The sequence below is a fragment of the Phocoena phocoena genome, chromosome 18, assembly GCF_963924675.1.
Source record: "Phocoena phocoena chromosome 18, mPhoPho1.1, whole genome shotgun sequence".
Lineage (NCBI taxonomy): Eukaryota > Metazoa > Chordata > Mammalia > Artiodactyla > Phocoenidae > Phocoena > Phocoena phocoena.
Window position 1 is genome coordinate 16,720,091 of NC_089236.1, and position 15,010 is coordinate 16,735,100.

At 40.6% G+C, this 15,010-nt stretch overlaps 1 protein-coding gene across 1 annotated transcript in view; it reads right to left on the bottom strand.

Moving 5' to 3' along the window:
- Positions 1-1,853: 1,853 nt before the first annotated feature.
- RNASEH2B (ribonuclease H2 subunit B) overlaps positions 1,854-15,010 on the bottom strand; it is an 80,433-nt gene continuing 67,276 nt past the window's right edge. Inside the window, exons 10-11 of the mRNA XM_065895793.1 lie at positions 4,689-4,769; positions 1,854-2,281 (exon numbers count right to left, since the gene is read on the bottom strand). Of these exons, the coding sequence (XP_065751865.1) occupies positions 2,165-2,281; positions 4,689-4,769 (198 nt within the window). The 3' untranslated portion in view covers positions 1,854-2,164. The remainder of the gene's footprint in view (positions 2,282-4,688; positions 4,770-15,010) is intronic.

A 15,010-nucleotide genomic window follows, 5' to 3' on the forward strand; every position in this document is an offset into this window, starting at 1 on the left:
ATTATGCATTGAAAACCCAATATGAATAAAATTTTAAAATTTAGATTAATAGTTAGCAAATTAGTTATTTAAAGGATAAATATATAAAAATGTAATACTTTACCACAAAATAGCCAGTTAGGAGATATAACTGAAAAAAAAAAAAAAAAGATTTCATTAATAGCAACAAGAATACCTAGAGATACTCCTAAAAAGAAGTATCTAGAACCTACATGAAGATGAAGAACCAAATGTTAGTGAAAGGTATGATTAGGATTTTAGTAAATATAGACAAATACCATATTCCTGAATAAGGACACTGACTTTTGTAAAGATGTGTTTTTCTCAAAATAATTTATGGGTCTTTCAAAATCTCAGTAAAACCCATTAGAATTTACTCTTAGAACCTGTAAAAATGATCCTACAAATCTAATGGAAAAAAATAAATAGGTGAGAAAATAATTACAAACCAAGGGAAAAAAATTACAATGAACACAGTAGACAAAAATGAATGTCTTTAAGTTATAAAATACTTCTTAGAATCAATAAGAAAAATACTGATACTCCAATAATTTAACAAAGGGCATAAACAGATAATTCTCTATAAGATGGCAAATGATAGGTAAATGTGAAAAAATGAACAATATTATTACTGTGGACAAAAAAATGTTGCCTGCCATTTCAGAAAACAACAAATGCTGCCCACCATCAAGCCATCAGCCTCTGCAGAGCTTCCCCTCACCAGCCCCCCGCCTCCCCCCACCTCGGTGTGCCCTGAGGGGAATTCAGGATGGAGAAAAACAGAATACTGGCCCTAGACAGTTCAGATACATATCAAAGGAGTAATTTCAATGAGCCCAGACTCTTGCATCTTCGCATATCCAGAAAAGCACTAAACTCATTAACTTGAGATGTCTGGGGGTTTTTGTGTGTGTGTATGATTAGCAGTAATCTTTTGATGTTTGACTGCATGTTTTTTTTTCAACAAAAATTCCTACGTATCCCGGCTTCTCTCTTACCTCTTTGTTAACAGTTCCTCAGAGCTATCTGAGAGGCTGCCTCCCAGGCTATAGTCCTCTGTAAGTTCCCCGAAGAAAACATAACTCTCAACTTTCAGGTTGTGTGGGGTTTTTTTCAGTTGACATTATTAATCAGAAAAATGTGAATTAAAACCACACCAACATGCCTTTTTTCCACTTATTTGCAAAGACACTATTCAAAGCTAATAAGATAAGGACTCATACCATCATTTGTTAGAGTGCAAGATACTATAACCTTTCTGTGAAATATATTCCCAAAAGTATATATTTGAAAAACTTAGTTATTAATCAGTAAGCCCACTTCTAAAAATCCATTCTAAGAAAACAATAAAAGATATGGACAAATATTCACATAGAATCTGATTCTTCCAATAGCAAATGTTTAAAAATAATACAAATGTCCAAAATAGGACTATGATCATTAAATAATCAAATACTCAAATAATTAAAAATTACTGTCATTAAAGAAGTATATTTATGAAGAAGAGTAGCCTGGGAAAATGCTCACAAAATGATGTCAAGAAAAAAGGTTATAAAATTACTATTATAATTCCTTTAAAAATTATTATAGAAGAAAATGCACCATATTACCTCCAGGTAATGAAAAGTCGGGAGATTATCATTTTTGTTTTATACTTTTCTCTATTTTCTGCAAAAAACATGTATTCATAAAACAGAAAATACATTAAACAAAAGATTTACCCAAAACTAAAGGCTTTTAGAAAGTAGTAGTTTATCTGATAGTTGTTATATTTCTCTCAGTATATTGAAAACCATATTGCTATAGCTACCATGTGCAACGTTGCATAAAATAACAGGCATACACTCAAATATTGTCACACATCAGTTTATTGAGGAAATTGTGATGCTAGAGGTTAATTCTATTCACTTGATTACTTTTCATGATGTCAAACAAAACTCCAAAGGCCACAAGCCATGAAGTTACACAATTACTTTCCCATATTTTGTTCAGGAAACACAAAAATCAAACACAAAGAAATGTTCAAGTGAATCTGAAAATTGCCCCCTTCCTACTTTTTTCAAAAGGTGGTAATTAAGGGTTAGGAAGTACAGTGGAATGGAGGAAGGCTGAAAATGGGACATGTAGAAGGCAAATATTTTTGCTTGATTTAATTTTCAAAGTTTCAAATCTTTCCAATTTTTTTAACATGTTTTGCACCAAAAAAGGAATCAATACTTTTCATTCCACTCTTGTCAACTTTAGCCAAAGCCTTCTGAGCTGCAGTCATTTTGCTATTTTTCTGTTATTGAAAATAAGAGAGAAAAATTGTTATGAATGTAACATTTATAAATCATACATGCAAATCAAACAAGACCATGCATGTCTCAAGGTTCGTTAAGGGAGGTAAGCATTTGCTGCTGACATGCTTCATAAAGGAGTGATTCTTTTTAAAAGTTCTGATTTCTATTCAGAATTCAGATCTAAGAGACAAAATATGTTAAAAGAGGCAGGAGACAAAACTGCCGCCTTCTAAGGAGTGGAATGTTACAACCAACGGTTTACTTTAGGGGAAATAATTCTGGAGGGTGTATTAAGTGAAATAACACAAACAATGGAACTGACACAGGCAGCAATTGTCAGAGGGAGGAATTACAGCCTTGTATTACCAAATGATGAATAATTCACAACAATCTACCGTCTGATTTTATTCATAGGCTCTATGGGAAACCAAGGACAAAGCTATTATATTCAAAAGATAACCTGTATTGCAAAGCATCCAGGACCAGCAGGATAGCTGTCCCATTTTTCCTCCAACAAAAAAATACTTTCTAAAAAGCTGACTCCAAATAACTCTGCCTTTTAAAATTCTCTCTCTTCCTGGTCGCTGTTTTTGTTTTGTTTTGTTTTGCCATGTCCTATAACAAGCACTGGCAGAAGGGAAATAGCAGCTGATTTTACTTCAGTGTTCAGCAAAAGCATAAATGATAGGAATCAGCACAGAAAAAATCATCTGTCTCCCTGGGAACTGTGAGACAGAGCCATTGCCAAGGTATCTTTTAAGGGCACAGTCAATATATGATCCCTAAAAATTTGCTTTTTACATTCTGTCACTTATAATTTAGTAGGCTTATATTTTGGCTGGATGGGGAAAAGTGACAGTCTCTGAGACAAGTTATCCTCCATCCTCTGCAATTAACTGACATCCTGGTCCAACCTCTTATCTCACTGGTGCGGTGCCCAAGTGGATACAATGGGAAGCAGCACTTAGAAGGGTGGGGCAGAAATACTCCTCACAGAGAAACTCGAAAATGTCCCTGCTTACAGAAAGCACTGAGATAACCAGCTATTTTAGCCAAATCTCAAGTTGGATTATCCCCTGATAGCCCATGCCCTGATAAGTTACATGTAGATTAAAGAATACAATTTTTAGAAAACATTAAATCTAAGGAGAGTAAGTGTTCTTAAAATCTAGGTGGAAGTTAACCTATCTTGGAGCAGGCAAGGTCTTTCTAAGCATAAAAATGAGAAAATCATAAAAAACTTCCATATTTAATCCTCAGATAAAATAGCTCAAAAGTCAAATGAAAAGCCTAAACAAACTGGAAAATTATCTGTACCCTATATGTCATGAAAAGTGTTAATAGCCTGAATTTAGAATGAGCTCTTACAAATCAACAAGAAAAACGTTACTATCCCAATATAAAAACAGGCAAGAAACATGAACTGACAATTTGCAAAAATGCAGATAGGCAATAAGCATTTGGAAAAACAACCTTTCTACCTAAAGTAGCCTACTTAGGCAAATTTTTCAAGAATAAAAATAATACTTGCTGTTGTCAAGAATGTGAGATGGACACTCGTCAGCAGTAGTGGCTGGGAGCACAAATTTCTGCCACACTTTTGGAAAGCATTTTAGCTATATATATGTGCACCAGTGATCATGGAAAGAGTTCATGTGTTCTAAGCCTTTACTCTTAGTTTTAAATTGTGTCTAATGAAATAGAGATGCAGACTATAAATGAGAATGTTTATCACCTCATTAAAACAAAAACAAAAAAGCAGAAGTAACCTATGTCCAAAAATAGGAGAATGATTAAATAGACTATATTCCCTGTGGTGAAATAAAATAACACATGACTGAATATCACGAAACCATTAATAATTTTTCAAAGAAAGCTTAATGACATGAACATTTTCACAATATAGAGCTAAATGAAAAAGGCAGAACCCCAAACTATATGTGTGTGTGTGTATATATATATATATATATATATATATATATATGATGATGTATAGGATAAATCAGTAAGAAATGTTATGAAAATACTTGCTGGGGTGGTTGCTGAATTATGGAGTTGTTAATAATTGTTGTCATTGTCATAATTTCTGGGAAGCTACTGGGCAGTAGAGTCGATGGAGCCCCTTCCTCTGCCCCATCCTATCACTCTGAATAGATTGCAAAGTTTAGGCACACTCCTGCTAATAAGTACACTGCCTTTCTTTATCTGTAAAAAGTCTTCTTTGCTTGACGCTTTCATCACCATTCATAATTTTGAATTAATTCTTAAGTCACAGAAATGCAAGTTAATAATTCTTCATGGTTAAAATGATAAAATCACAATCAAGCATCCAATCGTTCCTCGAAGTCCCCATGCAGCAACAGCCACAGGATTCAAGAGTATTTGCTGCTGCACCCAGACACATACCTTTACAGTCTTCAAATCTTTAGTGTTAAACTTAGTGTAATCTTCTTTTGCTTCTACGGGCTCATCTGATAACTTTATTTTCTGCAATGTTAGAGCAGTGAAGTGTCAAATGTCACCTTGACACTTGTATCAGTCCATTAAAAAGAAACCCAACACGTATGTGCGATTTAGACCAACAGCGAGGTCAGACGGAGCAGCAGACCCTGCAGAGGGCTTACTTTTTACAAGTCCCTTCGCTTTTTGCCAATTATCTAGGAACTAAGCCAGACGTCCCTTCCGAGAAGCAGCCGTGGTGATGGGGAGATGTGAGCAGGCAAGCCCATGACCCAGCCCTTAGGCTGTCTAGCGGTATGATCATATAATGTATGTACCAGGGACAGGGGGCATCGAGGTGACTGCTGACTTCCAGGACAGTCTAAGGGGGGTGAATGCAGGCACAGAAGGCAAAGAAGAGAATTTCCTTTAAGATGGCCAGGGGTCCAGCCAGAACCCCGACTTCATTCACCTGCAGGGCTGCTGTAATGTCCATTTAGGAATACAGGAACAGCATTCTGACTGTCACCATCTTTGTATAGCTTTATGTTCTTACCTCCTTTCAATTCAATTATCTCATTTTATCCACATAAGAACAACCTTGCAAAGCAAGCAGAAGGAAGCACAGAGGTTAAGTGAACAGCTTAAGGTCACCTAGCAGAGGACTTGAGGTGAGATCTCAACTATGGTACAAGTGCTCTTTCCATCGGACCCAATGCAGTTAAGTCACCCTTTACTTCATGATTTCACCTTTCACATGAGCATTTTGCACCAATCAACGAATGTGAGAATCTTGTCAAGAGCTAGACTGTGGCCACATGTTCATATTACAGTAGGAATCTGACACATTTATTATGTAAAAGGCACATAGCAGGGCAGGTAAGTCTTGATGTTTAACATGGAGAACTGACTGCACAGGGATCACAACTTGGACTTTTACAGATTTTCAAGCTCTCTGTGGAGACGCTGGGTTGACAAGACCCAATATGGACCAACCCTAGGAAATGCAGATTTGTTCCCAGCTTCACTCTTCACACCCAGCTTTCACTACACAAAGAACTGTAGAGTCGGTACTAAAAGATGCCACAGCCCATGTACAATACAAGTGGGTAAAATGACACGTCTTGAAATTCTTCACCAGCACACTGTTGAATACGTTGGGAAAAAAACATTAACTGTAACATCTACTTAAATTTCTGTTATTTAAAAGACTGAATCACTACAGATTTGGGGGAATGTTTCAGAAGAAATAGAAAAGTGGCTCAGAAAGACAGTAACAAAGGGTCTGACTAAATGGGTACAGTTCTGGAAAAAAAGGCAGACAGAAAAGTACAGAGGAACTAATGCTAAGATTGGTCTTATTCTTACAAATGACTTGCAAAGAAGGCACTTAGGAACATCTCCAAATCCACTGATTGCATTCAGCTCTGCCAGCTGACAGTGATAAATACAAAAGAGGCAAGGGGGTGAGAATTGGAAGCCGGGCCTCAACATAGTCAAACATAATAGTAATAAAATAATGCAAAACATATTAAGGATGAGAGGCTCCATGCTACGGATTACAACACAGATGCAAAGATACCTAACAGTCATTGGAACGTTATTTCCTGCAAACAATCAACTATATTTCTGTAAAAATCAATCAAATCCTGGACACAGCTGGGAAACCTAGCAGCAGACATTATCCTACACTTGTTTCAACTATGGTACATCATCCAGTGAAGTTTGCAATGTACAAACTGGAGCCCCAGGAAGACACAATAGAGCAGGAAACCTCAGAAAGCAACTAAAATAATCTAGGAGGTGAAGTTGAGATGTAGGAGAAATGAGATGCCAAGATCTAAATCTGGGCTTAGCCAAGTACCGCTCAGGGGCCAAGTCCAGCTGGCTGTCTGTTTTTATAAATGTAGTTTTACTGGAATACAGCCATACTGATTGGCTTATGAATTGTCTGTGGCTGTCTTCGTGCGGCCAGAGGGTAGGTTCTTGTATTTTTGTAGAAAGAATTCAGAGCTGAGACTGAGAGGCCAAGTAAGCAAAGGATTTATTGAGTGACTACACTCTCAGGAGGGAGCGCAGGCAGGCTCAGGTGAGCAACAGTGAGTCCTTTCGGCAAGCTGGTTATACGGGGTGTGAAAATGATTGGGTGGAATATTCATCAAGGAGGGAGGGATTTGGGGGGTAATTTCCTGGTTTTCATCCCAGGTCCACCTTCCCGAGAGGAGGGGGAGTTTCTGTCCTTATTTGGCTTTGCTCGGATCTGTCATGGTGCCGGTGCATGATGGGTACTGCTCTGGTTGCAATGCTAATTCTACTGTAATGAGGGCATAATGAGCAAAAGGTTACATTCCGACCAGGAGGTTCCTGCCTTTCTTTGTTTGCCTCTAGGACCCTTGTCTTCACAAGATATATGGTCCCCTGTCAGCCCGGAGGTTCCCGCTTTTCTGTGTTTGCCCCTAGAACCCCTGTCATTGCAAGATGTATTATGGTCTCCTGTCACATGACCTGTGCCTCCCTCCTCTGCTCATGTCTGGCTAACTGCCTGCTCTAACGTCTCCCGCCTCGAGGAGTCTGGACCCTTAAAATCTTTTAAGGGTCAAAGGGTCGATGGTCCATCTTCCGTAGCTGCTTCAAGCTGAGCAGGGCCATTGTCCCTACCAGTGGGGTCCAGATCACCTTGCTCTGTCAGAGATAGGAGGTCTCAGGGTCATGTACAGTGGCAGAGATGGAGAGTGGGGAGTAGAAGGAGGCTGCAGCCCTGTCCAGTGGATGTTGATGGTCCCCATCTTCTTGCAGGATGGGTTGAAATCCCTGGCATACCATCACCTGTAGGTGACACTGTCGTAACCTGAAGAAACAAACTTAACAAACAGGAGACTAAAAAGGCAGGGGCCCCAAATCAGCAAAAATATTATTGCAGTCAGAGGTCCAAGCAGGGGTAGGAACCAGGTCATGTTTGGTAATACCCCTCTGACTGCAGTCCATGTGGAGCTGGCACTGGGGTCACCCTTCCCACAAGTGTGGAGCCGCTGGGCCTGTTCATGTATCTTTTGCATATCTTATTCCACCTGGCCAGTGGTGTTGATGTAGGTGCAGCACATACCCCTCCCCGTTCAGCTAGCAGATAGTCCAGGGCCAGTCTATTATCCATCACCACACTTGCTAGGAAATAAAGGGGGTTCCCCCATGGTCCTGGCCAGAGGAGACAGAATATCTGGCAGGTTACAAAGCATTGCCTCAAGGTAGGCAAAGCCGCCCATGGGGCCACCAAACAACAGCTGCTCCAGTTGCTGCCAGGATGAGGCCCATCAGCCTCTTATTTCAGGAGTGGCGGATATTATGGATGGATACACCTAGGTTCATCTGATTACTTAGTTGGCCTAGCGTGCACTGTCCCGCAAGCAGGGGGCAAGGCCACAGCCAATCCTGGGGAGGGGAAGGAGAGCTGGGGTTATTCTGAGAAGGCAGCTGGTTTATGTTCAGGCCACAGAGGGACAGGCGTCTGGGGGAGTGCACGCCTGGCGCACTTCTGAGGAGCTGAGCCATTCCTGTAAGTGGTTTGCCCAAGAGGGTGTACCCACGCGGCTTGAGGAGAGAGGCCACCGTTACAAGAGGGGTCGTGAAGTGTGGGGACTTTTCTGTAGGCCTTAGGAAGGCCATATTGTAAATGCCGGACAACTGGCGTTTTCCCTCCCTCTTCCACTGGTCACTAGGGGCAGGGGCAGCAAGACAGGCTAGACTCATTGCACTTGAGAATGAGTACTTGGTATTGGTTAGAAATATTGATGTGAGGGGTGAGATCCAAGCATGGAAGCTGCGTTAGGGACGCGATATGAACTTCAAGAGAGATGGGGTGAGTTTCTTGGCTAGGGCCAGCAAAACCTGATTTCCAGACTCTGAAATCACCTTTAGGACTTATCCTGATTTATTAGGAACTTAGTGACCTCACTGGTTTCGGTGTCCACCAAAATATCTGAGGGTAAAAAGGGCCTACCATTAGTCATTTCAAAGGGGCTGAGCCTTAGCTTGTCTGAGCCTGCCCGTGTTCCCTCCCGAGAGTTTACTATCTCTCAATAAATCCTCGCTTTGCTTACTTGGCCTCTTGTGACTTGTCTCTGAATTCTTTCTGTGAGGAAACAAGAACCTACCCTCTGGCAACATCTGTGGTAAGCCAGCCAGGAGAATTACTTGGAGGTCAAATATCCCTCCTCCTTTCCCTGGCAAGTCTTAGCCTCTCATCTCACTTGTGCTTGAGAGCCACTGCCTGACTTCTTGTCATTACTCTCCCTTTTGCTCCCTTTGCCTGTCACCTTTTGGACCTGCTTGCTGCAACATACGTGGGCATGGGTCAAGCATATATAAGACACCAGGGTGTTTGCCACCACAAGACTCCTGCCGTGTAAGGATATGTGGGTCATGGAAGGGACTAGAGAGAAGATAGGTCTGTCCACCCACCTTAAAACGACTTCCATGCAACGTTTTTAGGCACACAAGCTTAAAACATAAAACCCTCCCTTTCCCTGTGGCTATCCCCACAGGATTATTTTAGGTCCACTTATGTCTGACTGTCTTTGTCTCTGTGTCTCTATCTTGCTCTTATTACTTCCTTGGAAATGGGGGGAAGAAATCTGTCAGGCGTTTTCCAACCTAGCTGCTAGGTCCTACACATTTCACTATTGCATATGCATAGGGCATGTCAAGAAAAGTTTCCAGCCATTTTCACAGGCAGCCAGGGACATGGACCATTTGATTAACTGTGATCAGGTTCAACTTTGTGGAAATATAAAATGCAGCCTTACTTGGACTGTAAATGAAAGGAAATTAAGACTTTCCTAGATAATAGAAAGGAGGCTTGTACACAGTCCTACATACCACCTCCCTTAGTGGCCAGTGCCTGTTTTCAGATCCTGACCACCCTTTTAGAGAAAGGAGACTGGGACCTAAATAGCTCCTGGAACTATCAAGACGTCTGTTCCAGGGGCCCTGGAACACATGGATTACTCAATGGTCAGAGAATCTATAGAGAAACCCTCAGGAAGGTCGTTCATCCTAGGTACCAGAGATGTCAGGATAGGACACAGGCCCCAGCACTCTGGGGCTGGCAGAGTTGCCATGTGGCAGGGCCACTACCCTGACATTGGCCAAAGTTGACAGGACAAGGTGAACAGGGATGCCTGTAGCCAGTCCTGACAGAGGGAACCCCTAAAGGGACATCCTAACTGTAGTGCTCCTCTCTTTTACAGGAGCCCTCTCTCCCTGAAGGATCAGTGGGAAGCATCTCCTCCATCCCCAAGGATTCACCCCTCAGGGTGCATTCTAAGTCACTGGGACAAGTTTTCTCTAGATTTTTTTAAACAGGAAAAGCTCATCTTCTTCTGTAATACAGCCTGGCCCCAGTATAAACTTGAGGATGATGAGATCTGGCCAGAAAATGGAAGCCTCCACTATAATACCATCGTACAGTTAGAAGTTTTTTGTGAAAGGCATGGAAAATGGACAGAGATTCCTTATGATCAGGCCCTTATGGCCCTAAGAGAGAACCTGGAGCTATGCAAGTCCTGTGTTAGGGAACCTTGCAGGTTGGGACCTGTTCAAACTATTCAAAAACCCCCTCTGGTAGTATCTCTGCAGGAAAATAAGTCTCGGACAGAAGACCTAAGTCCTCTTTCGCCATCTTCAGCCCCTCCAGCACCATATAAGCCTCTTTATCCTTCCATACCAGAAGTGTAGCCAGAGCTCCTTTGCCCCCTCTAAGAAGTAACAGGCAGACCTCAGGGAATGACCAGAGTCTGCACCCCCTTTCTTTGTCTGACCTCAACCAGTGCTGCACTCACTTAGGCCGATTCTCAGAGGATCCTAGCCAGTTCACTGAAGAATTCCAGGGACTAATGCTTTCCTACGACCTTACTTGGAAGGACCTGAATGTCGCCATTTCCCACTGCAGCACCCGTGAGGAGAAGACCTGCATTTGGGTGCATGCTCAAGCATATGCTGATGGATTATACATTGTCCAACCCAATTATTACCCTGTGGGCATGACAGCAGTGCCACTGATTGATCCCAATTGGGACTATGAACTAGGCCAACCTAGTATCCCTAGAAGAGACCACATGATCCTTTGCCTCACTGAAGGGATGAGACAGCCGTGCATAATTAAACCTGTCAACTATGATGAGGTTTAAGAGATCCCCCAAGGTGAGGACAAAAATCCAGCCCTATTTCGGGCCTGCTTGGTAGATTCCCTCAGAAAGTATACAAATGTGGACCCAGATGCTTTTGAGGGACGCATCGTGCTTGCAACTTACTTTATTTACCATTCGGCCCCTGACATCCATAGGAAGCTGCAAAAGCTTGCCGTGGGTCCCCAAACCCCTCTCAACCTTCTTATGGATATGGCCTTCAGTGTCTTTAACAATACAGACCAGAGATAGCCTCATCCACCAGAGGGCAGACAGCAGAAGCAAGAACAACAGGCCTGCAGCCTGTAGAACAAAAACCACATTCAGAGAAAGACAGACAAGATGAAAAGGCAGAGGGCTATGTACCAGATGAAGTAAAAAGATAAAACCCCAGAAAAACAACTAAATTAAGTGGAGATGGCCAACCTTCCAGAAAAAGAATTCAGAATATTGATAGTGAAGATGATCCAGGACCTCAGAAAAAGAATGGAGGCAAAGATTGAGAAGATGCAAGAAATGTTTAACAAAGACCTAGAAGAATTAAAGAACAAACAAACAGAGATGAACAATACAATAACTGAAACGAAAACTACACTAGAAGGAATCAATAGCAGAATAACTGAGGCAGAAGAACGGATAAGTGACCTGGAAGACAGAATGGTGGAATTCACTGCTGTGGAACAGAAGAAAAAAGAATGAAAAGAAATGAAGACAGCCGAAGAGACCTCTGGGACAACATTAAATGCAATAACATTCGCATTATATGGGTCTCAGAAGGAGAAGAGAGAGAGAAAGGACCAGAGAAAATATTTGAAGAGATTATAGTTGAAAACTTCCCTAACATGGGAAAGGAAATAGCTATCCAAGTCCAGGAAGCGCAGCAGGTCCCATACAGGATAAACCCAAGACACACAGTAATCAAACTGGCAAAAATTAAAGACAAAGAAAATTTACTAAAAGCAGCAAGGGAAAAATGACAAATAACATACAAGGGAACTCCCATAAGGTTAATGGCTGATTTCTCAGCAAAAACTCTACAAGCCAGAAGGGAGTGGCATGATATACTTAAAGTGATGAAAGGGAAGAACCTACAACCAAGATTACTCTACCCGGCAAGGATCTCATCCAGATTGGAAGGAGAAATCAAAAGCTTTACAGACAAGCAAAAGCTAAGAGAATTCAGCACCACCAAACCAGCTCTACAACAAATGCTAAAGGAACTTCTCTAAGTGGGAATCACAAGAGAAGAAAAGCACCTACAAAAACAAACCCAAAACAATTAAGAAAATGGTCATAGGAACATACATATCGATAATTACCTTAAACGTGAATGGATTAAATGCTCCAACCAAAAGACAGAGGCTTGCTGAATGGATACAAAAACAAGACCCATATATATGCTGTCTACAAGAGACCCACTTCAGACCTAGGGACACATACAGACTGAAACTGAGAGGATGGAAAAAGATATTCCTGCAAATGGAAATCAAAAGAAAGCTGGAGTAGCTATACGCATATCAGATTAAACAGACTTTAAAGTAAAGAATGTTACAAGAGACAAGGAAGAACATTACATAATGATCAAGGGATCAATCCAAGAAGAAGATATAACAATTACAAATATATATGCACCCAACATAGGAGCACCTTAATACATAAGGCAACTGCTAACAGCTATAAAAGAGGAAATTGACAGTAACACAATAATAGTGGGGAACTTTAACACCAATGGACAGATCATCCAAAATGAAAGTAAATAAGGAAACAGAAGCTTTAAATGACACAACAGACCAGATAGATTTAATTGATATTTATAGGACATTCCATCCCCAAACAGCAGATTACACTTTCTTCTCAAGTGCCCATGGAACATTCTCCAGGATCAATCACATCTTGGGTCACAAATCAAGCCTCGGTAAATTTAAGAAAATTGAAATCATATCAAGCATCTTTTCTGACCACAAGGCTATGAGATTAGAAATGCATTACAGGAAAAAAAATGTAACAAACACATGGAGCCTAAACAATACATTACTAAATAACCAAGAGATCACTGAAGAAATCAAAGAGGAAATCAGAAACTACCTAGAGACAAATGACAATGAAAACATGATGATCCAAAACCTATGGGATGCAGCAAAAGCAGTTCTAAGAGGGAAGTTTACAGCAATACAAGCTTACCCCAAGAAACAAGAAAAATCTCAAATAAACAATCTAACCGTATGCCTAAAGGAACTAGCGAAAGAAGAACAAACAAAACCCAAAGTTAGAAGGAAAGAAATCATAAAGATCAGAGCAGAAATAAATGAGATAGAAACAAAGAAAACAATACCAAACATTAATAAAACTAAAAGCTGGTTCTTTGAGAAGATAAACAAAATTGATAAACCATTAGCCAGACTCATCAAGAAAAAGAGGGAGAGGACTCAAATCAATAAAATTAGAAATGAAAAAGGAGAAGTTACAACAGACAACGCAGAAATCCTAAGTAGTAGTCCTAAGAGACTACTACAAGCAACTCTATGCCAATAAAATGGACAACCTGGAAGAAATGGACAAATTCTTAGAAAGGTATAACCTTCCAAGACTGAACCAGGAAGAAATAGAAAATATGAACAGACCAATCACAAGGAATGAAATTGAAACTCTGATTTAAAATCTTCCAACAAAAGTCCAGGACCAGATGGCTTCACAGGTGAATTCTATCAAACATTTAGAGAAGAGCTAATACCCATCCTTCTCAAACTCTTCCAAAACTTGCAGAGGAAGGAACACTCCCAAACTCATTCTATGAGGCTACCATCACCCTGATACCAAAACCAGACAAAGATACTACAAAAAAAGAAAATTACAGACCAATATCACTGATGAATATAGATGCAGAAATCCTCAACAAAATACTAGCAAACAGGGCTTCCCTGGTGGCACAGTGGTTCAGAGTCCACCTGCCAATGCAGGGGACACGGGTTCGTGCCTCGGTCCGGGGGGATCCCACATGCCGCGGAGCGGCTGGGCCCGTGGGCCATGGCTGCTGAGCCTATGCGTCCGGAGCCTGTGCTCCGCAGCAGGAGAGGCCACAACAGTGAGGGGGCCCGCGTACCGAAAAAAAATAAAAAATAAAAAAAATACTAGCAAACAGAATCCAACAACACATTAAAAGGATCATACACCATGATCAAGTGGGATTTATCCCACGGAGGCAAGGATTCTTCAATATACATAAATCAATCAATGTGATACACCATATTAACAAACTGAAGAATAAAAACCATATGATCATCTCAATAGATGCAGAAAAAGCTTTTGACAAAATTCAACACCCACTTATGATAAAAACTCTCCAGAAAGTGGGCATAGAGGGAACCTACCTCAACATAATAAAGGCCATATATGACAAACCCACAGCAAACATCATTCAGGAACAAGACAAGGATGGCCACTCTCACCACTATTATTCAACATAGTTTTGGAAGTCCTAGCCGTGGCAATCAGAGAAGAAAAAGAAATAAAAGGAATACAAATTGGAAAAGAAGAAGTAAAACTGTTACTGTTTGCAGATGACATGATACTATACATAGAGAATCCTAAAAATGCCATCAGAAAACTACTAGAGCTAATTGCTGAAGTTGGTAAAGTTGCAAGATACAAAATTAATGCACAGAAATCTCTGGCATTCCTATACACTAATGATAAAAAATCTGAAAGAGAAATTAAGGAAACACTCCCATTTACCATTGCAACAGAAAGAATAAAATACCTAGGAATAAACCTACCTAGGGAGACAAAAGACCTGTATGCAGAAAACTGTAAGACACTGATGAAAGAAATTAAAGATGATACAAACAGATGGAGAGATATACCATGTTCTTGGATTGGAAGAATCAACATTGTGCAAATGACTACACTACCCAAAGCAATCTACAGATTCAATGCAATCCCTATCAAATTACCAATGGCATTTTTTACGGAAGTAGAACAAAAAATCTTAAAATTTGTATGGAGACACAAAAGATCCTGAAGAGCCAAAGCAGTCTTGAGGGAAAAAAACGGATCTGGAGGAATCAGACTCCCTGACTTCAGACTATACTACAAAGCTACAGTAATCAAGAC